This window comes from Barbatula barbatula (genome assembly GCF_947034865.1).
Source record: "Barbatula barbatula genome assembly, chromosome: 24".
NCBI classification, from domain to species: Eukaryota; Metazoa; Chordata; class Actinopteri; order Cypriniformes; family Nemacheilidae; genus Barbatula; species Barbatula barbatula.
In genome coordinates this window covers 4,063,111-4,090,743 of record NC_136787.1, presented here as the reverse complement: position 1 = coordinate 4,090,743, position 27,633 = coordinate 4,063,111, and the positions used below count along the sequence as shown (strand labels likewise).

General features: G+C 37.4%; 1 protein-coding gene across 2 annotated transcripts in view; it reads right to left on the bottom strand.

The window, feature by feature from the left end:
• The window catches only part of epha5 (EPH receptor A5), a 50,368-nt gene extending 25,104 nt beyond the window's left edge, over positions 1–25,264 (bottom strand). Inside the window, exons 1-5 of one of the 2 annotated variants that reach the window (XM_079447988.1) lie at positions 24,950–25,264; positions 21,956–22,020; positions 15,006–15,669; positions 2,558–2,713; positions 1,979–2,314 (exon numbers count right to left, since the gene is read on the bottom strand). In XM_079447988.1, the coding sequence (XP_079304114.1) occupies positions 1,979–2,314; positions 2,558–2,713; positions 15,006–15,669; positions 21,956–22,020; positions 24,950–25,037 (1,309 nt within the window). In that variant the 5' untranslated portion in view covers positions 25,038–25,264. The remainder of the gene's footprint in view (positions 1–1,978; positions 2,315–2,557; positions 2,714–15,005; positions 15,670–21,955; positions 22,021–24,949) is intronic. The other variant, XM_079447987.1, reaches the window with a different exon arrangement.
• Positions 25,265–27,633: the final 2,369 nt, after the last annotated feature.

Genomic DNA, 27,633 nt, shown 5'->3' with positions numbered 1-27,633 from the left:
AAATTAGAATGCGGCAATCGTTCTTGGAAGATAACGGATTGCGCAAATGGGAAAGTGGAAACAAATGTTTTGGCCTCAACAGCAGCTGTAACACCTGTGCTGGAAATTGCAGCACAGCAATGCTGGCCTCTAAGTGCAAAGTACTATACTTTTATATTTTTAGTTTGGTCTCTAGTCAACTGCTAATTACGTAAATGTTAATAGATTTAACCAATATCGTAGAACATGGATGATAAGGCCAAAAGTACTTCAGTATAGAAGGAATAACCCGTTGGTAATAGCATGATACAAAATCATGAGAAGGGGGTCTTTCAACAAAACATTCATGAAGCAGTGCTAATACAACCAGGATCACATGGATCAGAATCTCTGCAGGTTTCAGAGTCTAAAGAAACTTTCAAAACATGCGTTCAGGTAAAACAATATATAAAAGCGGAAGACAACTTTAAATTCTGTTCGGATAAACTGTGTTTAAAGCCATGGTAAATATATGCACAAAAATACACAGTCGCTTCAACTTTGTCAACCTAAAATCTACCGTATAGTCATGTCGTACATGAAGTGCACTTTTAACAAGAGAATATAAAAGTAAGACAATGGAAAAGTAATTTTCACTCATCCGACACAAGGGGATCTTTTATTTCACCTCAAAGTTATAATACTGATTCTAGTTCAGAAAGTCAAGCTCCTTCGCGACCACGCCTGGTCTCCGAGCTCCGGCCAAACTCCACGGTTAGCTTCCAACCATCCAGTTCACAGAAAACATGACCGCCACTTGACACATCGACCAAATGGATTATCATGGCCGTAGAGGCAAAGCGCTCAGAATTCTGGTGGAAAATCTCTCATTTCAAAAGTGCCTTATCAACACTAACATTTCCGTGATACACACTACAGACAGAGTTCCTCCCTGCAGTCTCTGGGCAATCCCAAGCAATTACAGACCCTCTCTAGATAAAGCAGATTACGCTTCAGTGTCCATTAAAGTCATTATTAGCTTAATGTAAAGTCAATAGCAGTCAGGAGAGGTGCCACTGTATTGGAAAGGCGATGTACATTTATGTGACTCACAGAGGTCACATGGGAACTATAAAACTGTAAAACAAAATGTATGCATAATTGCATTGCTGTGCAAATAAATAAGTATATTTATTTATTAAAAAAATTTAGTTAAAAAAAAAACATTTACCGGTAAAGCAAAACAGCACGTGTCACTTTCAGGTGCAAACTCTAGATCAAACCGGAGTTGACAGAGAACCTCAATACCAAGCGCCGTGCTACAGCTGAACCTGATCTAAACCAGGTTGGATTTGTCTGGTTTTGTCATCTCAAAACTTACTCTGCAACTCGTGAAACAGGCCACTGGTCGGTTATTGAATGTGTTTGAGTTGTGTTTTGTTCCTGTTATGACTCGCCATTTCTGATCATGTTGATTTTTTCGATATTGGATGTTACTTCATTTACACTATAAAATAACTTAAAAGCTGAACTTAGATCCAGCCAATTTAGATGACTCATGCTTGGACCGACTCGTTTCAGGATTATAAAAAGGAATCTGACCCCATTTGTTTTCATAATAAATGTATTCGGCTTTATTGTGTAAAGTCACATGGGAAAAAATAACCCATTATATTATTTGATAAGAAAATTTAAATAATATTAATTGTTTCTCTTAGATAGCAATTGGATTAAGACCAAGAAGGTCGATGCTTCTCAGAACAAAACCGTTCCGAATAGCTTGAACCATTCCAAGGCCAAATGGTCCGATTTATGATATCCATATGAATTTAGTAAATCTGTACTTGTATAGCAATTAACCTTTAGGAAATCATATATAAATCGCACATTGCCAATTTTATTGGTTTTTACAAATCCTGTCCTATGAAAAATCCCTTCCCAATGCAATAAATTTTACCATTTCATTCTGTCTGAAATTCTTTGTTTATCTTCATGAAATAAAAACGAAAAATCCGCTCACCTGCTTGGTTGGTGGTGACATTTAGCGAGACGAATTGGCGCAAAGGGGCAGTTAGTTCTGAAACCCCATTCGAAGCTTCCACCTCAAATGTGTAGTTAGTGTGAGCCAAAAGGTCCACAACCATGACAGAAGTATTCCTCAGGCCTGTACGTTGGGGGAGGTATCGCACATGACTGCTGCACGGCTCATAATGACCCAAGTCTGTGCTGATCTTCTTGCACAAGATGTTGTAGTTGACGTCCTTTCTCCCTCCCGTGTCCTCCGGAGCGCTCCACTCCAGGAAGACACTGGTCTCATTTACATTGGAAATGGCGTTGCGTGGGGCAGAAGGAGGTTCTGCAAAATTACATCATTTAAAAAGGTTTACAAAATTCATCCTATTTTCTTAATACTTTCATACTTTGTTTTCAGTCCACCTGGTATTTCTGTCCAATTTCAGACCACTTTTCCCTATTAGTTCTAATTTGAAAGGACCAAGTCTCATGCAAAACGTTTTTTGCGTTTAGGTTGTGAATAATGTTTCATAATAATGCTTTTGGGAATCTTGATAGAAATACAGAATAGAAGTTCTATATTTACTTGTGCAGGCCATGATGGCAGGGTCAGAGTTGGTCCTGTAGTATCCCTTTTCACACTGACAGGAAGTTGATGCCTCTACCGTGGTGAAACTTCTGGGGGGGCATTTACTGCAACTTTTGGTCTGAAGAGCTGATCGGTAAAAGCCCGGCTTACACACTGCAGAGGAAACAGCACAATGAAGCACAATGCATTACTAATACAATTGATCCGTGCTTTGGTACTTGTTCTGAGCTAATGAGAAAATCTAGTCATTAAAGTCTAACATTGAACAGATTCATTAAAAAGAGCAGGCGCTTGTATCAATAGATTACGCTTACACGTGCTTTCAACACTCAGTGCTTCCTGTTTTAATTCTTGCAATCGACTCAAAATGAGTGCACAACAAAAATTTCATTTTGACTACAGTATCAAGCAGATGCTTTACCCAAACCGTTATGACAATTAGCCTTTTTTTGTGCAGTGCAGTGTTTTTTGGTTCATGGGTTATTATTGGCCAAACCATGGTTTTAGTAACCATGTTTAACTAACTGTGTTTACCACTGTTTTAGGTAACCTTGTTTTTGTTTCAACTGTAGTAAAACAATGGTTTTGGGGTTTTAAACCATGGTTCATTTTCGTTAAGCCACACATTTACATGTGTGTTCAAGGAGAATCAAACCCATAACCTTTGTACTGCTTACACAATGCTCTATCGATTGCACTACAGGATCAGAGTACACATAACATGCAAATACATCTTTTGAAGTCTTCTAAGAAACGACCAAAGCCGTTATTCAACAATAAGCCTTCCCTTTACCTTAACAGGCACATCTGCATTTGTGTTTAAATCCCTTTTAGCTGTGTCTTGCTAGGTTTGTTATCAATAGCCAATAAATTGACGAAACCTCTGGAATGTCATGTATCACGAGTCGTATATCGTATATACTATTTTAGTTGTCATTTTTGGAGTTTGACTGCACTTGGGCACATGCTTTTATTGAGTTGGTACACATTACATTTTCTCCTAATTCCTCCATGTAAAAGGAAGATATACAACATTTACATTTAGGTATTTTAGCCAAAGTGACGTACAAGAGCGAATAAAGCACTAAAGTAGATAACGTCATAAAACTTGGAAGGACACAAGAGTAAATAATGACATTTTTGTGGGCTACTTTGTATATAATTTTAAAACATTTTTGTTTTTGGCATCATACTGTGAGTGAGAGTTGAAAAATCACTGTTAAAAGCATTAAAGAAAAGTGTTCCTAAAATGGAACGGTGTGGTTTGTATGTGTAACCACTTAAATGCTTCTCGATTCAGGACAGGTGCTTATGCACCGCAAACACGCTGTCAGCGTGAAATACATTTAGATAATGTATTGCCATGGAGAGAAAGAGAGAGATAGATTATCAATGGCCTCGGCAGTCCAAAGTGCACACAAAGACATTCATTACAGCCTCCCTGGTGTGCACTAAGAGGCAGACAGCAGAGGTGCAGTGTGAATTCAACCCACACTGAGAACAAGCCAAGCTTGTGAGTAGACAGGCGGTAATGTGCAATACTACTATGTTTATTTCACTCTGCCTTTAACTTGTTAAATTGAAGGCGTATTTTTGATTAATGTGGGCTTTCTCAAGTTTTGATGGCTTGTTAACATATAAGAGTTAAGAATAAGCCAACAAAATATCAGTTTAAAGTGTTTACCGGTAGACATCAGAGTAATACAAAATCTTACCCAGCTAAAGAAAACACTTGAAGGCTTCATACATCTATGAATATAAGAGAAAAAATCATAATTCAATTTGTCCGTTTCTCAATGTCAATTTCTTCCTCATCTGTTGCCAAATCACCTGACCTAAAAACACCACAAAAGTGGTTCATCACTCTCTTATCTGTATGACTTGCATGTCTGTTCTTCCAGGGTGGCCAAGCCGTGGCTTCAAGACGAGAATTGCTCAACCGAGCCGTCTGTTTGCAGCTGTAAATAGATCATTTTGACGCACAATGGTAGTACAATGATGTTCTATTTGCATGGCCAGGATTGCATGTTCACATGTTACAAGTACTATGTTAAGAATATAAGGATAGATTCATAGTGAAATATATTTCTAAGGTAGTGTAAATTGGATCTATTGATGTGAATAGTATTTTACATGAGCTAGAACATTGAAAATACATTTGTGTTATACATAACTCATGTTGCCTTAAATTGTTCATTTACTGCAAATGACCTGATGTATTTTCAGAGCTGTGTTTGATAATACAGATTCACTTCAAATTATACACAGCTCGGCTTGACCCTCCGTTTACTATTAACCTGTGTCCTGCTTTTAAAAGAATGCAAATCACTTTAATGTAAAGGGCCAGAGTATTGTGATTATCCAAATGGCTTTAAAATACAATCAATGGCAAAGTGGTCAAAGCTTTTCAATAGTGTATGTGTGTATGCATGTATAATATAGATCTATATCTGTAAGGTAAGGCAATACATATTTATTTGTAAACAAAATAGTTATTTTCCATGTGGCCAAAGGTTAAAGGTTCTTTTGCATACTTTTGCAGTCGCATTAGAACACAGATTCATCGGAAGTGTGCACGCCTAACCCCCAGTTAACTTTCGGTTTGTGTTTGGCTAGTGTCTAATGATATAACTTTTTATTTGTAATTGAATTTATGTTAATATTATTATTTTACTGTATAATAATTGTATTAAATAAACGATTTGTTGAATTTTGTTGCATGTTCCTTTTATTAAATAAAGAATGTGTTGAACGGGTCCTGCAGTTTGTTCGCAACAAACTGTATGGTATATTGACATCTAGTGCTTGAGCTTGGTCTTGCAGAATTCAAAATATTGGAGAGGTAAGTTTAGCCAAGTAACGGTTCTTCACGGATTCTTTTAGCTTGTTATCAGAAATAAACTACAGGCGCTCTATTGTTTGTGAATGTGTACTGGAAGTTACGTTTGTTTATATTGTTAAGAGGAACCCATCTGTACTACTTAAAGGGACACCCCCCCAAATTTTCTGTCAAACACAACGAAAGATTCCTTTAAAGGATAAATTAAGCAAAGAAAAGAAAATGCATCATTATTTAATCACCCTATTGTTGTTTGAAAAGAAATTACCGTGTAACACAACAAGTTTGTTTCTCACACAATGAACATAATTATACTGGGGTTGTTGGTGTACCAAAAATATCAGAAAATGCCAAACATGTTTTGTGTGCCCTTCCTGATCGATATTAAAAAAAGGCAAGGTTAGGGTGTATAATTCATGCATAGCTAGCAAAAGTATACACAAACTACAAGAGATTATGATCCACCAGATTTCAAGATTCCAAATTCATAGTATTGTTCCGAAGGTTGTGTCAGACAACAAAAAAAATGATAAAGAATGTAGTGTTTGCTAGACTGTACTGGTGACTTTGGATAAAAGCATCTGCCAAATGCATAAATGCAAATGTCAGGCTTTCTAAACACTCCCCTGCTTGTATTGGTTGGACAAACAGATAAATACAAGCGAAATACAACTATTTATGTAAGAGTGAACGAATGAACAAAAACACTTTTGTCTCATGCATGAACCCCAAAACATTGTTATATTAGAACATAACCAGAAAAACGTACCCAACTGATTAAGATTTTGAGGAAATTCTTTTTGATTTAGTTGATTTAGTGTGAAATGCCTCTTGTCAGCTCTTACGAAGCACTTTATTAAACAATTTGTCATCTGACCGCGATCAATTTAGAAGAGATGCCTACAAATACACGTGACAACATGGCAAAATACATCTTCACACTTCGCTCCACGCATCATAACCACCAATGACATGCAACTTTATGATATAAAAGCCCCATCTCGGCCAAACGGGTTTTGATTAAATAAAGGACTGAAGCTGGGTGGCACTAATGGGGCTTGTAGGAGCTGCTGATTGCATTACACTCGGGGCTGGTGTGTAATCGTTCGGCCATACAAGACTATTTTAAATGAACAGGCCTAAATGACAGGATTATTCAACAGTTTATCTACATAATGAAGTCACAAGACAAGTATGCATTTTTCTCCCAAGCTCGACTTGAAAATATCTTGAATTGCATATTTTATTAAATGATTTCATGAAATGGGCAAATGCTTCCTCAAAGATTGGAAAGAAATATGCATTTAGTTTACCGCTAAAACTTTTTAGTTTGGTTTAGTTTGCCTGGCCAATCGGGAGGATTATGGTTTTGTGCATATTTACTTGCAAATTCCTCTGTTCTGGTAACTCAACTGGTAGAGAAGCGCATTAACAATGTCAAGGCCATGGGTTCAACTCCAGGGAACACACAAACTGATCAAATGCATCACGAATGAGTGCACTCAATATAGTGTTTACAAAATGCAAAGATGTAAATGTAATCAACTCATTGTCTTGCATTGGCTGATTCACTTCCACAGAATCTTGTTATGCAATATTCTATCCTATATAACACCTTGTGTCATATAGCCCGAAAGCTTTTCGTTCAATTTCATTCTTCTCATTGACTTTGCATAGATGAATAGCTTTGGAAGCATTTTAGTGTCCTTCTATTGATTTCTGATTTCTGAAAAAATCTGCATGTTTTTATCACAGCATGCTTTTATTGATTTGTTTTCATCATTACAGGCCTTTAATAACAGTGGCAAAACAACAAAGCAGTGAGTTCCAGATGCAATTTAGGAAAATGACATGGTCAAGTAATATATTATATATTAACAGTTAAAATTGATTAATACAACATTTGTTGTTTTTATATAAGATACCACGTGTCCTTAATGTTCTAATTTCTTGTATTGTGGGTGGTCTCAGATTTGTGTTGAGCTTTCTTTTCACAACATTGTTAAAATACATGTTTCACTTTTATGCATTTTTAAGCGAACTAAAAAGGAGTGCAGAATAAAAAACACTTTATTGTGTAAAGCATGAGATACACTAGGGTTCCATTAACCGTGTTATAAAAGTACATTTTTTTTTATTAATATATATAAATATATATATTATCATGTTTTTATTAAATATATTATTATTTTAATTGATATTTGAAAAGAAATCATCTAGAGGCTAACTTTAGGAATATAATCTTGGTCGATTCTAAGAAAACAAGCACCTGCATGACTGAAAAGACATAGGACACACACACACACACACACACACACACACACACAGAGACCAGCTCCCCAGTGTGTTAACTCTCAATAGCTCAGCCTTCTCTGAGACCTGCTTACAAGCACGATTCATCACTGTCACCAACCTCCTTCAAATCTGACACATACACACACACTCTTATCGCTCTTCATCTGGGTGGTAACTCAGTCATCACCTGAGAGCCAATATGTCATTGCAAATCTGTGTGTAGCTAATATAAAACTAGAAACAGATTTCAGTAAGTTCATTTGTTCTCTTATACCTTGCATATGTGCCTTTTTTATACGTAAATATGATTTTGAACATTTGGGAATCATTCATATCTCTCCCTTATTCACAAGACTTAAAGTCAAAATGAAAATGTTTGGTTCTGAATCTGAACAAAGATTTTTATGATTGTTTTGTTAAATAAGTTACTGTAGGTTATCTAGGTAATGAATTTCAGTTGTATTGCAACTTTTCAAAAAAATGTAAAAGTTGACATGAATTATTGGCACTAGATGTCGTTGAAAAAAGATGCTTGAGGGATGCTTCAAATTACACAATAATGGATCAACATGCTGTTTCCGGAAAACAGAAATCTTTCAAAATCCACTGCAAACCCACATTAAGGTCCGGCTGCATTCTTTTATGACACGTCCACTTTTTGTGATCCATTCATCGCGGATAAAATCAAGTCTACATTAAATATCCTGTTATATTATCCTGTGAAACATCCCATTTTAGATGTACAAAGGGTTCCCAAAGATGTTTCATGTTGCCTTTAACGTCAAAGCATACTAGAAGAACTCTAGCAAGCCAGTTGAGATAAACACTCCTGCTAAATGACTTCTTACTTGCTGATCTAAGGTCAGACACTGCAATTTTAAATGTATACAGATACATCCAACCGCCCTACCAGTCAACCGTGTCAGGCCGATTGAGATCTGCTCCATTACATCTTAACTCCCTCAGGCATTAACCATCTCCAAACATTCACTTTACCCTGAATACTTTAGTCTCCGTCAATCAACCCCTAAAAACGCGGGACCAAACAATGACAGATGCTAAATATGATCTCACAATGCTTCAAAGTGAAACAGGCAGCATGAGATTTAAAATCAGATCACTCAAGTGCACTTTGGCCTTGCTGCGTCTCAAATGCATTCAATTTCGACATGCTTGACTGCGATGTCTCATTGTGGATGCAGAAATCATTACTGCTAACAGTGGTAGGGTGTCTATCCAAATTCTTAATGCTTGTGCAAAAGGCTAATGGGTAATTAATATGCAGCAAACAGTGGTGGGCCTGGCAATTACCCAGCCTGCAATGATCTTCATATACGGACCATTAACAGAGGGACATTTTAAGACAAGATGTGTTGATTAATAAACCTTCGTATTTACTAGAAAGTTGGAAAAGTTTTTGAAACCTTTATGCTTGGATAAATTGCAAGGCCGAGTAGGTTAACGAAAGCTAATTGGTTGATGAAAGAGTCCGATAAATACTCCGACAAATCCATTTGTAGCTAATTAGAAAAGGAAGCTTTGACATGCATTTAATAAAAGGACAAATCAAAACAAACATTAAAACAGGTCTCCCATTACTTGATGGCATGTGTTTTTGATATTAGCTTTGACTTATTTTAAAAAACTGGAAACAAATCATTTCCATGCCATTCGATGATGTTACATAAAAGATGCCGCATGAAATCAAATATCACTGTTACTGTCTCATACAAAGATCTGATAAACATGAAACATAATGTTTGCACATATACGTCTTATACAAATTGAATTTGCTAGAATTGTATCGTTTTTTTTATTAACACTGCATATAGGAATTTATTGCATAACCTTATATGTTTTGCTTACAGTCAATATGTTTTCTCGTACAGCTGCTTTGTAAGAATGAAAATTGTAAAAAGCACTATATAAATAAAGTTGACTTGACTTAGGAATGGATTTGACTTGGCAATGTGGTGCTTTTCATTGTCTAACATAATGGTTCTCAACCTTTTCTGCGCCCCCCTGGTTTAGAACCAGTAGTCTAACAAGTATGACACATTTGCTAAATTCACAAAAAAGGGTACAAAGTTCTTTTTCGCAGCGATGCTCCATGGCAGATAAGGACAATTTGCAAATGGTGCAGAATAATAATACATTTCACTATTAGGGAAGAGAAATCATTAAATAAAATTGGATCCAAAATCGCATTATCTCTATCTGCATTTAATTTAATATTATGCATAATAGAAGGAACAATCTTTCATACAAAACCCAATGTGAAAGTAAACATTGAGTTTCCATGAATTTCATTTCACAACAGAGGCAGACAGAATAATAAATCATAATAATGCTCCCCAGATCGCTTTTGACCATTGACGATAAACATCCTTTTCCTATGTTTAACCTCTATGGAGTAAGCGTGCACAGAAATGCATACAAACTATAATACACATACATGTGATTGACAGCATCTAATGTTGGTCTTTGTTTTTCTCGATGTGGCTCAGTCATTTCCGGTAACAGTGTTAAGCCTGCAGAGATCATGGTTGATAATAAAAATTTGTTGGGCAGTCACTTTAAAATAATAAATCCTGTTTGTGACTTTAACATACTTTTATGTAAGCATGTAATAAAGTCGATGTACATAGTGATGCTTGGAATATTTCTTCTTATGTTGCTGATAATGTATGTACTTAAAAATAAGTTTTCAAATAGTTTAGGTTTCATAGGCAGCAACAGCCCATATTATACTGTATAAGCGTTACGGTATGAGCCGTAACATTTCAAGTCGGAAGTACGTCACAAGGTTCCTAGCAAGTATAGTCCATTACTTGGTGGAAGGATATTGCCAATTTTTTTAAATGCAATAAGCCACAAAAACCACGTGTAACAATATTTTAAGCGCAAATAAAAGATTTTCGCTCCATAACACATTGTGCCAAAGAATCTATGTTGTGCTCAGCTTCTTTTGGCTTATTGCTTTATTAAACCATGGATCTGATAGAGACGTCTGAAGCATTACGCATGCCGTGGATCTCACTTAGTGTGGGAAAAGGAAATGCTGAAATAAACACAAGCTGTGTAATTTTCACTCGTGTGTCTGAAGGAGAGCTGTTTTTTTCTGCCAGCAGGGCCCACAGACCGGGTGAGAAGAGTTTCTCGATGAAGCTGTCATCTCCTCACTTTCAAGAATATCCAACGTACCGTTTTCTGAGCAACATTTCTGCACAGCAGTCTGCACCAGTGGGGAAATTGCAGAGCTCTAATGGCTTATAAATGAGTCGCATAAAAATTCCTATTAAAAGATAATACTGACGGCACAGAAAAATGCATTCAATCATTATAAAAGTGCCATCAGAGAAGTAAGCCGTTTATCAGCGGTATTGCCAAATAAATCAATAATTCTCTTCTGTTCTTGCATGGTTATATGTTGTAAAAGATTTAGAAAATGTCAGTTGGTACAATAAATGAATAGTTCACCAATAAATACAAATGTGGTCATCATTAGGTCTCTCATCCGTCGTTTCAAACCATTATGGCTTTGTAGCAGAATGTTTACACTGCTGTTGAATTACGCTTTTAACACTGTTGTGCTTTTTTGAACATTTGCCTGCTTGTCGCATGCTTTCGTTGTATAGAAAACTGTATGAACATTCTTCATCTTTATATCCATTTATTTTTCACAGAAGAATAGTCATGATGACATGATGAGTCAATGACGGGAAAATGTCAATATTAGGTGAATTAGTCCTTAAAAAGTTTCAGTATCTGTCATCATACTAAATGTATGAGAGATCTGACATTACCTGACAACACAGTAAAACACAAAACTGTCACTGCTAGCTGGATCGAATAGCAGTACAATAGTAACCAGAATAAGTTTGAAGCAGTACATTCTTATAAATAAAGGTTCCTAAAGGTTCTTTATCATGTTGTGCGGTTCTATAAAGAACTATTAACATCCAGAGGAATTACAGGAATGAAAATAATGGGAGATCAATGATCATCCTGCAGGGAGCTTCCCCTGGAGAGCCCGACATAATTCCACAGAGGACCAACTGCCATTCCACCCCCATTCATTTCAGCCCATCTTCTTCTGCATTTGTCTCTTTTTCACACACCTCCTCAGGCCTAGCGGGACGGTCTTTGCCAAAAACTGAGTAGAAAACAGACTGGTATTACATTTTGGTGCAAATGACATGGATGTGAAGGGATATGAGTACACACCTTTGTCACACAACCAAAGAGGATTTAGAGGACAGCCCACATTCAGGCTACAAGTGAGATACGAGTGATTTATGTCATGCATGTATTATATGTTATGACAGCACTAGATAAATCACATTCCCACAACATAATAAAGAACGGGGGTTGAGATAGTACCAGAAAAAGCTGCAATGTGGACCAGACATGCCGCAAGTCAAAAGTCTGGGAATGTGAGACTAGATGAAATGTGACCTACATTCATAAAGACACATGAAAGCATGCTTGACTAGAGACGATTCATGTGAGAATTACCATCATAGTCCAACTGAGAGTGCAAAGCTAAAGAAAGACGTCAAATGATGACAGCTTTGAAGGTGTTTTCCAGCAAGGGGCTTGGACAAAATTGAACACTTTTCACACCAAACAAGCTGTCACAATTTAGCTCAGAGTATCTATTGTTTTATAACGTGTTTAATTTTGTTCACAAAAAGCACAGATTCCCAGCTGAATTATCATCGTCTACATTATTTATTCGCTACTTTGTCGCAAACAATGTATTTAGTATCCCTAAAGAGTAGACAGACTGCCTCTTTCCTGTGTATCTCAGGTGACTGTCATGTTTACATTTATTTTGTAATTGCTTGCAAGAAACATTTGAATGAACACCCACAGCTCCATTGTGCCATTTTTCTCGCTGAATGGTGAACCTTCCCTCAGACAAAAGCACCAAAAGCATTTCCGACACTTTGTCTCCTGGTCTGCTGGGTAACCCGGCCAACTGCACAAACTCCCCCGCAAGCATACACTGCAGAGTCACCGGGTGTTCCCTTGGGATGGAGCGGTGGAAATTAATTCCTACAGAAATATCAAACCGCATTCAAAAACAACCCTTATCGCAAAGCGCCAACTCTGGAGGCACACAAAGGAAGCAATCTGAGGAGGAGGAGGATGAAGGGTCTGTTTCATTCACAGGACACACTGCCCTGTTCCACCACTGGACCGTGGACCCCTCAATCACTTGCTGTCGGTCCGATCCAAGCCATCATTATATCATCTGGGCTTCAGTGGTGTGGGTGGGGGTTGGGTGTTCAAAAATATTTACAATCGTCTCTTCTGTTAACTATGCAAGATGATCACATATCTTAACCTCCAAAACAGTTGTTGACTCGTGTCCTATTCAAAGTCTTCTATATTAAGGGAGTAAAGTTATCTTATGCTGCGTTGAGCACCAGTAATCTCTTTGACGCCCAAGGAGACATCTGAATTAGGGTGTTGAGTTCGCATAAAGAGTACAAGCCAATTCAGGACTAGAAAAATCACAGTTGGATGCGTGGCTGCTCTTCGAAACAATAGTTTCTGAGGTCATTCACGACGCCGTTGAGTAAGATCTTGTTCCCCCAGGTTAATGTCTCAAGGAACACAGTAAAGAAAAGTTCATGCGCGCCTCACAGGGCACGAAAACCAGCAGTACTTTCAAAATTGCTAACTGTTTGAACATTTAAAATGTAATATTGTTGACGGTCAAAGACTGACTGGCAGAATAAAGGATCCATGAAAGAGCCATTTAGACACTTTGCTAGATGATGGGAAGGAAAACACGAAACGGAAAGTTAAGATTTAGCAAGTACTTGTGAAGAACACAAGGATGTAGGGTAACTCATATGCATTGTTCCACACGTAGGGAAAAGAGCTGAGTAAGATGAAGATAACTAAAACAGTATCTAAAGAATTTCACAATATAAAATAATTTGTAAAGAAACAATAAACTCTGAACACGTAATGGATATTATTGTACTAGTTACGCTTATTTATTAAGTGATGTGACAGTTTACTTTGTGTTTTTGTAGTTTATGTAAATATGATAACAATATAGTTTTTCCGAAAACTTGCATTTTGAAACTTATTTAAACTGGATTTTTAAGCCCTCAAAAGGCTGTTGTCATCTACAGTCAATAAACAGACAAAATAAACGTTTTAAATTTTGAGCTGAAACTGCTGTTTTGTGTTAGTTGGTTAAATGTGCTCTGTCTGGTCTGTTTAAAGTCAGCCAGGTGGTCTCCCTGACCAACTGAAAGTGTCAACAACCTCTAAAAAGTGCCTACAATCTCAACAAAAGTGACCCTTAATGTCAAAAAAGTGACTGGACTTGTGCATTCTCATCAGAAAGATTTAGCCTTCTTAGTTTTTACATTATCGGCAACACATCACTAAAGTATAATAAAAAAAACTGAGCAGATGTTATCAAAGCTAAAGATTTGAACTGTATTTCAGTGTATTTACAATTCTTATGTTTATAGACAGGAAGTGCTTCTAGTGTTGTTTTAGGTTTTGCATAATGGTCTATTCAGAAAAACAATGTCTGAACGACTTTGCGATGGGACTAATAACTACATTTTAAAAATGCTTTTAAACAAACGGAACCCAAAACTTCATTGTTTGATTATTTTGTTTTCCTGGAACAAACTGAGCCTTAAGTCAAAAACTTCCCACGAAACATTGAAAATTTGAAATGTTTATGTTTATGAGACAAACATTTTGCATATATTCCGCATAGGTTTCATACTAAATGACAACATAAGTTTGCTACAGTATAAGTGAATTGTGCCATTTTAAACAATAGACGCTGCTTTATCAGTCACAAAGTGGGCTGCTATCAAGCTGGGTTCATTGTCATGTCATTGTCCACATCAATTAATCATCTGCCTATCGCTTTTACGCCTTCTGACAGCTGTTACACTAGCAACCCACTTCTTTCATTTCCTACATGGTTTACACCGTCTCTCAGCACTGAGTCACCGAAATGCTTCTAACCACCCATAGAAAGTATCTTAAATTCCTACAGAGTGCTCAAGATTTCCTAAATGTGCAGTAAACATGACCATAATGAACAATTGAAACAAACGGCAACGTAATAAAGATTTGCCTTACTACACAAAACTTAAACATAAAGTTACTAGAATGTGAATTAAATGCTACCGTCTACCCACATCATATAAAAGGGTCATGTTATCATCAGTGTCTCTGACATTCAGAGATGCAGTTCAAGGGGATGTGTCACACACGTGCTGCGTTTGCATTTGCATAATAATGAAGATGTTCACCAACCTTGACAGGAGCCATTAACTTCCTCATGGCCCGCCTGGCACATGCACCTCCCAATGGGCACCAGCCACTCCCCCTCTGCACTGCAGTGCATTCTGGGAAGTTCATCAGCCACTGAGTTGTTGACGCAGGTCCCTGACACCTCCAGAAGCTGTGAAGAATCTGCCCCAGTTATAGTATCTGGGAAGAGGGCCAAATTCCTGACAACAAAAGGACACTTTTTGTAGAAGACACGGACGGACACAAGAGCAATACATGAACCCAGGTCTTGAAAAGCCAAGTAGAAGCCTTTCTTGGTCAACGGACCAACATCCCTAACTTCCGTGTTTAGTTTCATGACTCTGTCTCCAAGATCAAGCTCAGTGAAACTCTCGTCAGCTGCGATGGTGTCGATCTTCATATATTGGCTTTCCCGAATATTCCTCGTCTCCTCGTCGCTGGTTTCATAGAAATAAACATTAAAAGTTTCCTTGCAGGTGCCCAGACCCCCCGGGAGACTGTTACAGTCCCGCAAAGTGAACTTCAGCTCCACAAATACTCTCTGGGCACCTTGGGTTAGTATCCAGTTAGTCTGCAGCCAGTTGTTCTGGTTGTGTTCCATCACTTTGCACACCTGGTAAGTGTGGATGGGCGCGTAGTTCTCATCCACCTCTCCAATTTCTTCCCACTAAAACAAGAAGTAGAGAAAAAATACAGATTAAATGATAGTTCTTTACCTTTTTCCCAATTCCACCCTCAGCCCTTGCAGACATGCACTTTTTTGTGATGTAATGCTATATACGGTAGATCATCGTGTGCAAAACGGGGAATAGAGGACACAAAGCATCTCAAAAGGGGGCATTCCTGAATCATGTTATGACAAATGGGACACCCTTGGCAAGGACACCTAAATTTCATAGTTTAGGGCCACTATTAGACCATGCGTGGTAGACTGTGACTTTATCATAGTTTATTATCAATTTAGTGGTAAAAGGTGAAGTAACCAACAATCAGAGTTATGTGCAAGACTTCATAAATTGTTACCACATCATTAAGCAAAACATTAAGTACTGGTTAGTTTACAACTCCCTTTCATTTTCAAGCTCAGCACAGTAAATTTGTATTAAAACTTTGTCATTAAGTTTATACACAAATATCACTTATAATAATTCATGTTTCAGCAAATATAAAGGCCATGTGATGCCATTATTCTGGCAAGTTTCATTAAAAGATAAAGGCCATTATAAATGTGTGCTTAACTGAATGGGTTTGAGAATGCTCTCAGTAGATTTGTTCTTTAACACTGTATAAAAATCCCATAAAAACCCGGGGCACCGAAACAATGCCTGTGTATAACAAAGTTTAGATGTACGTTTTGCTGTCCACAGAGATCCTCAATAACAATACATCATGTGGCAGAGAGATCGGAAAAAACAATATGGCAGCTATAATCTACGCAGTCAGGAGACTTGTAACATGGTAGTTAACAAAGCAAGACCTCAGAATGCACCCAGAGGGCCCGAACAGTCCTTCAGAGCTCTTCAAAAGCACAGTCAATGACCAGAGAGACCCTCCCGAGGCCTCGTATTACCTCTGCCTGACTCTCTCTCTGAATGAGAGAGATTGTGAACTGTGTAGACAGCAGAAGAGCTGTAGTCTAGACCACTGGGAGTCATATAGTGTGTGCGACTAGTCTCACAGTTCAGAAACTAAAAACAGTGGCTAAGATTTAAGGCGTACAACGTGTGGGATTTGCTGGCAATAATTTGTGCATAGGGGATCAGAGTCATCAAAACATATGTCTTGCCATGTTTGAAATGTCAAAGCTCATAACTTCTACGAAACCAAGCTTTTCAACGAGGCAGAGTATTTGCATTTGATATAAAGTCTTGGGCTGAATTCCAACTGACCTAAATAGTATGTGTTCCAAATATTAGTACATGGATATATGTACATAGACCTTTTTAAAGATGATTATCAATTGTCAACTTTCACTTCATATTTTTTGAGCATCATGACAAGCAATTGTCCGAACCAATAGTATATTTAATGCAGAACTAACTGTTTGACCAACTAAAAATGGTTGTTCAAACTTAGTTTGGTGCATTTCTTCTGTTGTACAATAACTACTGTGCGCAGATTGCTGTGTCACCAATGTATGGGCTCAAAAATCACTTCAATGTGGAAAATGTAGCTAGATGGTATACAACACTTACAATACATGCAAATTATAGGGATTTGTGATATAAAAGTCGTGTGTTTCCCAGCACAAAGGAATTGACTTTTCTCACCGGCATAGTTAAGCATACCATTAAATCTTGATATTTTTCTATTGGACGACACATGAAGATCACTAAGATATAGGCTGTAGGGTGCTGGCTATACTATGACCGTCATAAATTGCATGAATAGCAGAGGATACACGTGTGGACCAGACGACCAAGGATAGCAGGAGACAATTCTAAGCTTATATTATTGCAGCCAACTGACAACTGCTACACAATGTAAGTCTTAAACAAAGCTTCACGAATGCAAATCCCTGATGTTTAATCGACCAGAGTGCAGCAATTAAATGTTCATTTGGGTTTAACAAAGAAATCAGCGCGACATTTCCTGTGCCATGACCAAATGCATTCAATAATAAATTGAAATCCTTCAATCAATATCAATGAATAATCAATGCACATTTTCTGACATGAGCTGTATCTAATTTCCATGTCACCGTTAATCATCTCCTCCGATAACAACTTGGATGAAAGTCTGATTTATTGAACATTTTTCCTTTTTGTTCTCTTTCTAGAAAATCATATGCATTCGTGCATCCACATTACAGGCCCTGATATTCACTCAGCCAGAGTTGATCACATTCAGCTTAGAGTCCGATTATGCTCCAGGAATACAATGATACAGACGAGTGTCACGGGAAATGTGATTCTGTCATTCTGTTTCTCTAATGTGAGCCAGTGTGGCCATGATCTGGTTTATGGCATAGGCAACGCTGCAATTTAGAGAAAGCCACCACTGGAATGAAAACGTACCAGTACATATTTGGATCGTTTACATTTCCAACCTCGCATGTGAAAAGCACTAATACCAAGCACCGCTGGATGACACAATTTCTGACACATTGATAAAGATGAATGGAAAATACTAAAAGCCTTTATTAAAACACACGCACGCACACACACATTGCAAAAGAGATTGAAGAAGGATGTGATTCATGTCACAGCTGTGTGTAGTTGATAACGTAAATCATATCGGGATAAACATTGAAGTGCCACACCTGGCCAGCAGCCTGGCAAGGACATAGTAGCAACACGCTTTATTTACTAAAAAGATAACAAAAAATCAACAGCGGCTGTATTTCGAAAATGAAAATTCTAGGTTCATTTTGGTTAAACCGCACCAGTTTGTGCCGTGGCAGCTGAATATGATCCAAATGTATACCAGTGATAGTATAACACACATATTATTTATTTTTCTGTTACAGAACCACTGGGACTAGTTGTCAGGCATTTCAGCATAAACATTTCTTTGAACTATTATCATTCAGGCTCTTTTTCCCACAGTGATCCAGTCCCCCACTGACTTTCTCGCTTTTCTCTCTAAATCCTTCCCTCCGATGGCCCAGCACACTTATTTACCACTGCTTTCTGCCCCTAAAACCTTCAATTCTCCCAGTGTGAGTTAGTTTGCGCTGTAAGCATGCATTTACCCATAAACCTCAACTCCCACAGCACTCTCTCCTCTCATTACTGATTCTACACCACAGAGATCGAGAGAGAAAGTACGGCCACTGCCTTTCAGGCAATAGCCCGTCATTACCCACCATTTCCCAACCATCAGACACCCCTGTTGTTGCGGCCTTGGGTGTGTGGTGGGAGGAGCCAAACATGACTGACAGGCACAATCGAAAACAAGTTCACGCTATGATTTTGGCAAAAATGTCTTTGCGTGAGAGGGTGGCGGGATGAGTGAATGTGACTTTTCATGGCGGATAGAGAGATTCCTTTGTTGAGCATCACATAAATGTGTTTTGTCCCTTCAGTAAGAAAGAGGAAACAGTACAGCGGAGCCAGAGGTGCCCTAGGCCTGCACAAAGCCCAGATTTAGCTGAGCTCCTGTAAATCGCTTCGTTGAGTTGGCAAAGCTGGCCTGCTCTGACAGCAGTTTAAGCGGCATGAAGCCAGGATTGAAAACAAACAAACCGGGGCGAAAAAAAGATCTCTCTTGTGATCTAGCTGCCAGTACAAATTGCTGATTGTAGCGGACACCAAAACGTTTGAAAGTTACAGATGTGGAGTGTTTACTTCGTGTACAATGGTCTCGTGACCATTTCAAAGGAAGGGTCCTTGATTTTTGATTATGTCATAGTGTGTTATTCCAAAAACGTACAAAGAAAAAAGCATAAACGTCATAAAAATAACTCCAGTAAGTTAAATGTTTTCTGAAAGGAAATGATCTGTGAATGAAAAAATTACATTTAAAGCCTCTTTTGGTTTATTGGCAAATTTACATAAAAACACCTTCATCATCTATGTTTTTTACAGTGTATAAATGCCTCGCAGGTCACTTTTGAAATGGAGAGCAATCTGACAGACTCAGGAGATGTTTTTGAGAAGCCTACAAGATCAAACGTAAATCTGTTGTTCAGGCTATTGGAAAGAAATGTTTCTCAAGCCATTTCACGTCTAACATAGTTACGAAAAGTGTGTTCTAAATTAAATTTAATTGTTATTATTAAATGTTCTCAAATGCTCCACTAACAACGTTAGAATAATAATTTTATAACAGAAATTTCTAAACGTTTCTCAATGATGTTTTACAATGTACAGTTAGTGACGTGGTTTACTGAGTCTTCTGAAACTGCTGAGCTGATTTTAGGCTCATTCACACTCTTGATGCTCTGTTGAATTAATATAATTGTGAGAAGACTGTATAATAATCCTCCCAAACCTCCTGAACACAACGCCTTTCCTCACTAACGCCCACAACCAATCTAAAATTGACCAACCCCTACTCCCACCTATAAGCCCAAATCTGCAAACTGCCGAAATACTTGGTCAGAAAAGCTACATTGATTACATAACTATATTAAATTTCACGTGGGATCATTGTTTCTAAATCCAATGCTTTTATTAACATAATCACACATTATGTGTTCGTTATGTGTTTGTTATGTGTATGTGTTTACGCACATACTCCTTGAACAATCACTAACAAAAATACAGGGGCAGTTACACCAGGGAGGCGGTGGATGTCAAAATTGTTCAACCGGATCTTATGGGCAAAGCACTTATTTCACAAAGAGGTGATTGTGCATAAATCTGTGCAATGTGAATTGTACCTTTAAAAAAGCCCCCCAAGGTCCACCCCAAACCCCATCATTAAACTCAACCATGAAATAAATGAGATGCGAATTAGCCACACATTGCCAAGATTGTGCTGAACTAAAATCCATTTATAAAATACCGCAACTAGTCTGCATGATTTCTTTATTTTTCTAAAATAATTGATTTCACATTGACGAACACAACTTTATGGTAAAAAAACTTTGCAACACGTAATGCTAGCACAATTTGATCTTTGCTTGATAAAATTAAGTCATTATGTGTTTGTACTATCTTTCGCTGAATGGTTATTTTCCTTTTTCATTAAAATAAAATTGAGGAAGAAAAATCTATTTATAAATGGCTGAACCACACATACCCTAGTAAATCAGCTGTAAGGATTTTCCATCAAAATTACAACTATGTGATCAACATTCAATATGTCCTCCATAATTCTGGCTAACATCCCAGGCCTGCTCACATAATCCTAGGTTGCAAGTGTCGCACTGAGGTAATTTTAACATCTAATAATAGAGCAAAAACCACTTAATCTCAATAGCCATTGAGAGGTATGTGAATAGCCCTCTTCTGTATTGACATTGATTTATCGCTCCCCAGATTACGTGCCATATTCAGGATATCATGAAAGGATGTTTGTATTTCCATCTGAAAAGACGAATAATCGTCTCCCATAACAAGTGTTATTCAGCGTGCCTGGAGAATTTTGGATCTATTGTCGGTCTGTATTGTTGGATTGGAGGGCAGGTGCAGGTAAGCACAATGCAAGTGCTCTTTTTCCGTCCTCGCAACAGGAAACTGAATTAAGCTGTAACTGCGCACTGTCAACACTCTACCAAGCCCGCGCGAGATGATAACAAAGGCTTTTAAACACCAGCTGGGGCGAGTACCGTTAGAGCAAGCAGCTATCGAAAATGAAGAAATTACAATACTTGTACACTCATAAAGCTAATATATTGTTCTAATCAGATTCTTAAAATCCATGCGGCGACCCAGCAGGGGCTTAAATGTAGCAGTTTTAGCAGTTGCCTTCTATATTCCTGGTTTATATAGATTTATGTTTAAGTAGACGCCAATTTAATCTGACAGCGCTGAAAATGAGGCAAACCTGATGTAAGGCTGGGACATTCATTTTCATGTTTTGTTCTAGTTTGCAGCTACTTACTTCCTTGACAGCCTGTCGAAAACAGATGGGATTTCATTCCTGTTGACAAACCATTTCATCTGTTTTCATCGTTCTTCAGTTTGATATTCTAAATGTCTTATATGGAAAACAGAAAAGTGCTACAAATACGAAGTTGTCCATTTGTCATTAAAATTCATCACTTTGGTCACTGGGTTTTCCAATCAGCTGGCGGAAATACATTACATTCAGATGGTCACAAAGAAATTGGAACAGCAGGTTAAGTGTGTCTTTGTGCTTCTTTTAGAAAAAAGGGGCTTTCCCTTGTTCTCTGTTCATCTCTGACCTGTTCTCTCTCTCTCTTTCACTCTCTCCGATGGTTTATCCATGTTCTATTATTTTTCACTTTGAAACTGTCTTTTGGCGTCAAGGGAATTGGAAACCTTGAGATGTTCTACTAAGCCAGCTCTTAACTCAGAGACAGGAAGATATGTGGAACTCACCCCATTCTTTGGGTAGGCAACCCACCCCAGGTCACCAATTACTGAGCGAGAGTCCAGCAAGTTCACTGCAAGAGAGAACAAAATGGGGACAAATCAATGACCAAGAGTAGCAAAGATATACAAACCATTTGTCTTTGGCAAATGTTCATTAAATGTAACGTGTGTACATAGAATATAAATGACTTTATTTTTATCAAGATAATGCTATGACCACATTTCAATGCCTGGAAATACAACTGAGCTCGCATTCTGACATCCTAAGCTGTCATTTAAAAACATTATTTATAAGAAGAATTTTAGAAAAGTGCACTTGTATAATCTTTGCCCTTGGTTAAGATTTAAAGGAAATGTTCTATGTGAGATGCCTCTTAAATAAGGCTGTCTTTCTCTGGATTATGCTGTAAGTATTTGATACACAGGACAGGTCACTCTGGGTCTTTTTTATCTGCTGGAACCTTTTACGAATGGGTTCCGCCACAGCTAATTAGATGACCTTTACATTCACAGTCCGATCAGGGCTGAATTTTAATTTGACATTGTGTTGTGATCAAAGGTTGTGTCGCGAGACTATTTAGCATGTGTGAGACGCCTCACGGTGGTGATATCATTTTTCTCCAATAAAACAAAAACAAGCTAAAGTCTGGGAAGAAAACCTTTTCTGGCAGATATAAGGGGCAGTAAGTTCATCTTAACTTTTTAACTTTTACTAATTCAGAATTGGATTTGCTCTTTACACCTCAATGAATAAGACAGACAGCTGAGTGAGAAGTGATGATTATGGATTGTACATGTTATGTAAACCCAAGTTTAAAACATACTGATCTGTAAACAATATAACAAAACCAACCATGTCTAGTAAACCATGATTTGCTTCATAATACAGTTATATTTAAAACTGATTAGCCCCTTTTAATGGCTTTAATTTAGGTCTATATGTGTTTCATTTGAATGACAGACATTGATGTGCATTGTCCTACTTAAATTAGAAAAAAATATCCTGGGGAGAATCATATAAATCGAATTAGAACAAAGACGTACAGTTATGAAGATAAAGAAGATATTATGTCCATACTTAAAGGAGAAGGTACGAATTGATCTTGATATTTGTTCTTTTGAATTATTGGTCTGTCAAGTGCCACATAACTTTGGAGGGGGGAGAAAATGTAGCATAAAACTAAAATGTATATTTCTTAATTTTAAGTTATTTTAGTTTGAAGTTAAACTAAAATGAATAACCTTTCCACAGAAAAAAAATCCCAAGATTGTTTTCCCAAGATATGCTGCTTTGTCTTTGCTTGTATTGGAATACCCAAGGTTAAAGTTCAGGTTAAATGTAGGTATTTTGGGAGAACCGTGCTCTGATAGTCTGGCAGTTTTTAATGTAATGTTCATTTTTCGAATCGACAGGTTTGTTTGAATTTTGCCAGACCATTGTGATTTTCGAGGAGTGGTTGTCCTTTTCACATCTGCTAGCCATTATGCCAGTCTGTGTAGGCACCGATGCGCCCTGCCCCCCATACTGTTCCCGTTTTTATTGTGCCATCATCAGCGTGCAATCTATCAATTCATCCCCACACATGTCACCCCAGTGTCCATATGCTGACTTCAACTGCTCATTTTAATATTTACATATTCTATAGGCCGAGAACTTCAGCCAAGTGATAAATTAGAGCACATCAATTACAGTTACGGATAATGTGTTGACTTATCCCATGGTGACAGTGAATAAAATAATTTTGTATGCCAGTAAAACAGTCAAATAGTTTGAAAGGTTTTTATACAAGTACTATATACATATACCTAACACAAATTGTTGTAGCAAGGGAAAAAGAAAAGTAATAAAATCTAATTTTCAGTACATGTTGTTATTTTTGTACACTACAAAGCATATTTAGGGAACTTTGATGCATGGCACTTTGTTTCTTTTGTCTCTGTGTGAAATGCAAATGTGTCTTCCCACATGTTTTCAACTATTACAAAAACAAGCCCGCTTTTTACCAAATGTCATTTTATTCTAATGCAACAGACAATTATAAGAGATTGTTTATAGTAACTTCTGAGAGTATATTTAAAACCTTGAATAGTCAGTGACTTGATTTTAGTCTTTATTCTCGCACCGTTGTATTTTGACATAAATATAGTCCATTAATAAAATGTCAAATTACAATTGCAAAAAATGTAAAACAACAACACATAATTTGATCTAAATCACATCTTGGTGGTCAAGCTTCATAACCTTTGTTGAATGCATACTACTTTTTGAGCATAGTAAGCTAATATCTGAACTCTCTGTCCATAGATGTTCTGTATAATAAAAATAAACATCAGATTCGTTGCAGGGTCTGATAAGCATGTTTAAATCGATGAGAAAATGAAGCCATTGTACAGGTCATGCACTATGTGTTTTTAGTGAATGTGGATAAGATCTTGAATTAAGATGTTTTAAAATCTGTCTGGAGCTGTTATGAGGGATGTTTTGAAACCTCTGCTCCATTAGATACTGACTGGGGTAAAATCATTGCTCGCTTTAAGATTACATTTGACTTGATATGTCACATATGGTGTTTAATTTTGTAAAAAACATTTTGAAGTTCAGACAGATTACCATTCTACAACCATAAATAAACAAATAATAATAACGAAATAAATCTATGGGTCTTTGGAACAGATTATAATACTACATTATGATAAAAATTACAATTGCCATTTCGTTAAAACAATGGGGTTTAACAGTCTAATGCCATTAAAAGTTACACCAAAACCAGTTTGTTCTGGTGCTTTGATAAACCCAAAGAACAACTTGTCGATGTAACTAAAATAACCCAATGGAAATCTCAAAATAACAACATAGCAGTTTAAGACCCCAAACAGTGAAATGGTTCATGATAGGCTACTATACGGTTCTTCGTTGCTTCTTTATGCGACTCCAACGACTATCAAATCGACCTTCGTATTCCTACAATCAATCTTTCCCGAACAGACCCCATGTCTTACCTTCATTATCGGGAATTCCGAAAGTCCTGAAAGCGCCGAGACCGAAGACGCAAATCCAGGCATGAATGTAACTCCACCGCGCACGCATACTGAAGAAATGTCAACTGAATAAACGTACTGAAATCACATCAGTACTTAAACGATCCCAGGACAGTTAGAGGACATGAGGGCAACTTATTACAGATACGCAGGAGATAACATTGACATTTGAAGGTAGAGAAGCGACGCGCACGTTGCGCTGCGTGTTGAAGCGCGCACCGGTTTGAGAGCAGCGGAGCTGTCGGACACCACCGACACAGCAGACAGCATGAGGAGGAGGAGACCAATGATTGCACATGACACTAGACTGAGCTACACTAATGATGTGTGGATTATGAATAATATCCCAAAATGACAGATGTGTAGTGTCTATAGATGTGTGTATGTCTGCCCTGGTGAAATAAAATATAAACATGAAGTAGAAATGACATTTTCTTTACAAATGATATTATGAACGATAAGCTGTTTTGAAAACCTTACAGAATTCCCATATGTGTGCCTATTCCAATAATGTAATGGTGTTATATTGATTCCCATCTACCAGATAACATCCCACCAATAGAACCTAACACATTATCAGTATTGTTAGCATTAAACACAATTTCCATTAAAACCATTAAATCCATTCAAATTGATGTGATTTCTTTTGTTTCACTTTTTACCTGTATGTGAGAACGGGTATATATCTGTTCATTGTGTATAGATATTGTCTATGTGTTACCAACAGCATAATAAGTCATGTAAATGTCTTACGCAAATAAACAGGGAAGCAACAAACTACACATTGATATATTTCCAAATGTGTTGTTCTTTATTTACTGAACAAGTGTAATTTCAGCTCGCATCGGTTCATTCCTGTAGCCTCATTTTCACTGCATTCCCAAAATCCAAATTTAAGCCGTAAAGGCGCTTCCACCCACAAGATAAGTGTGGCGGTGTCTGCATCTCTTTCATCTGCATGATTATACATATTCCCGTGCCGTGCCCTGCCGACACATCCCACGCTCCTCATTCACCAGACACTGACAGAGAAACTCGGCAGACAGCAGGAACCATCAGAACCATTTCAGCTCCTGACTTTCAAAATGACAAATGAAAGAACCACAGCAACGGCTTTGTCTTGAAATGACAACAGAAGCAGGGGAGGTGATGGGCTCTGCTAAGTTATCGCTTGTCTCTGTTGCATGAGACATCAGAAAACTATATACAACCCCAATGAAGAACAGAACACAATAGAGGTAATCCCCAAATACCATCTTAACCCCAGAAAGGCACTGTCAATAAAGGATTAAGGCACTTAAAGAGTTAAGTCCAGGTCACGTGAGAAATGCTTGATATTTTACATATATCTAGACAAACAGGAATTCTGCACACTCTCTGTGCTTGGGTTCTGAGTCGGTTTTACGTGCTTTTATGTGTTTGCTGCAATGTTTCACGGTTGCTAGGCTGTTCTGATTGGTTTGTAAACTGTTAGCAGTTGCTAACCTGCTGATTTGTGGTTGCAAATGTAACTTTTTAGCATGCTGCAATGTTTAGGCATCATTCATATTGTTACCCTCTTAAAAATAAAGGTGCATTTGTGAAAACACAATTTATTAGTCATATAAAATAAAATAATAAATGGCAAGCATAGCTTACATAAAATAAAATAAAATAAACAGCTTAAAAAGAATTGACGTGAAATTCTATCGCATTCAGCATTACTTCTTTATTAAGTTTTGATAACCATATATACTCATCACTTTTGTAAGCATGTCTAATAGTGCTGAAGTGTCAAATTGTGCATTTCACTGCCTTTGGCCCCTTTTATGCAAACATAAAGCAAACTGAGCCACTGGACGTTGCCAGATTTGTTCTCTTTTCAGAAAGTTTGACAGTGTCATGGTAAAGAATGGCAGAGATTGATCATCTCATTGTCTTTTCATTAACAATGATAACAAAAGCAGTTTGAAGGCTTGCAAAACCTTTCTTTCAATGAAAATCTTTCCTTCAATGAAACAGTGAACATTCGATAGAATGCGAGCATTTTCTTAATGAGAGTCACATTTTCTGAAAACAATGTTTGTCTAACTGCCAACATGATGCTTAAAGGGATACTCCACCTCAAAATTTATATTCCATTTTCATTCACTCGCCGTCAAGTTGTTCCAAACCTGAAAAATGTCTTTGTTCTGTTAAACACAAGAAAGATATTTCGAGGAATGTTAGCAACTGAGATTTCTGGGACATTATTGATGACCATAGTAGAAAAAAGAATTGTGTACTGCATATACAGTATAAATATATATATATATATATATATATATATATATATATATGTGTTGTCATACCATATTTCAAAACAATCTTTAAAGAGAGCATTCTGTAGGATCATGTGTTTAAGATGGTTCTTGAGCATGTTCTGGTGGCTCCCGAGGTAACACTGTGAAACTCAAGCATATGGTGAGTGTGTGAGCTGCATACGAGCTGCTACCGGAGAAGGAACAGACCAGACGTCTGCTTTACTGCATTTCTCTTTGACACCACTGCCAGCTGCAATTTATTTATATAGAAAGACCTTCATTTCTACCTCAAATGCAAATTTAGAATGCAATATTTAATCTATTCATTATTTCATTATTGCATTACTTGTGTTATGATCCTTT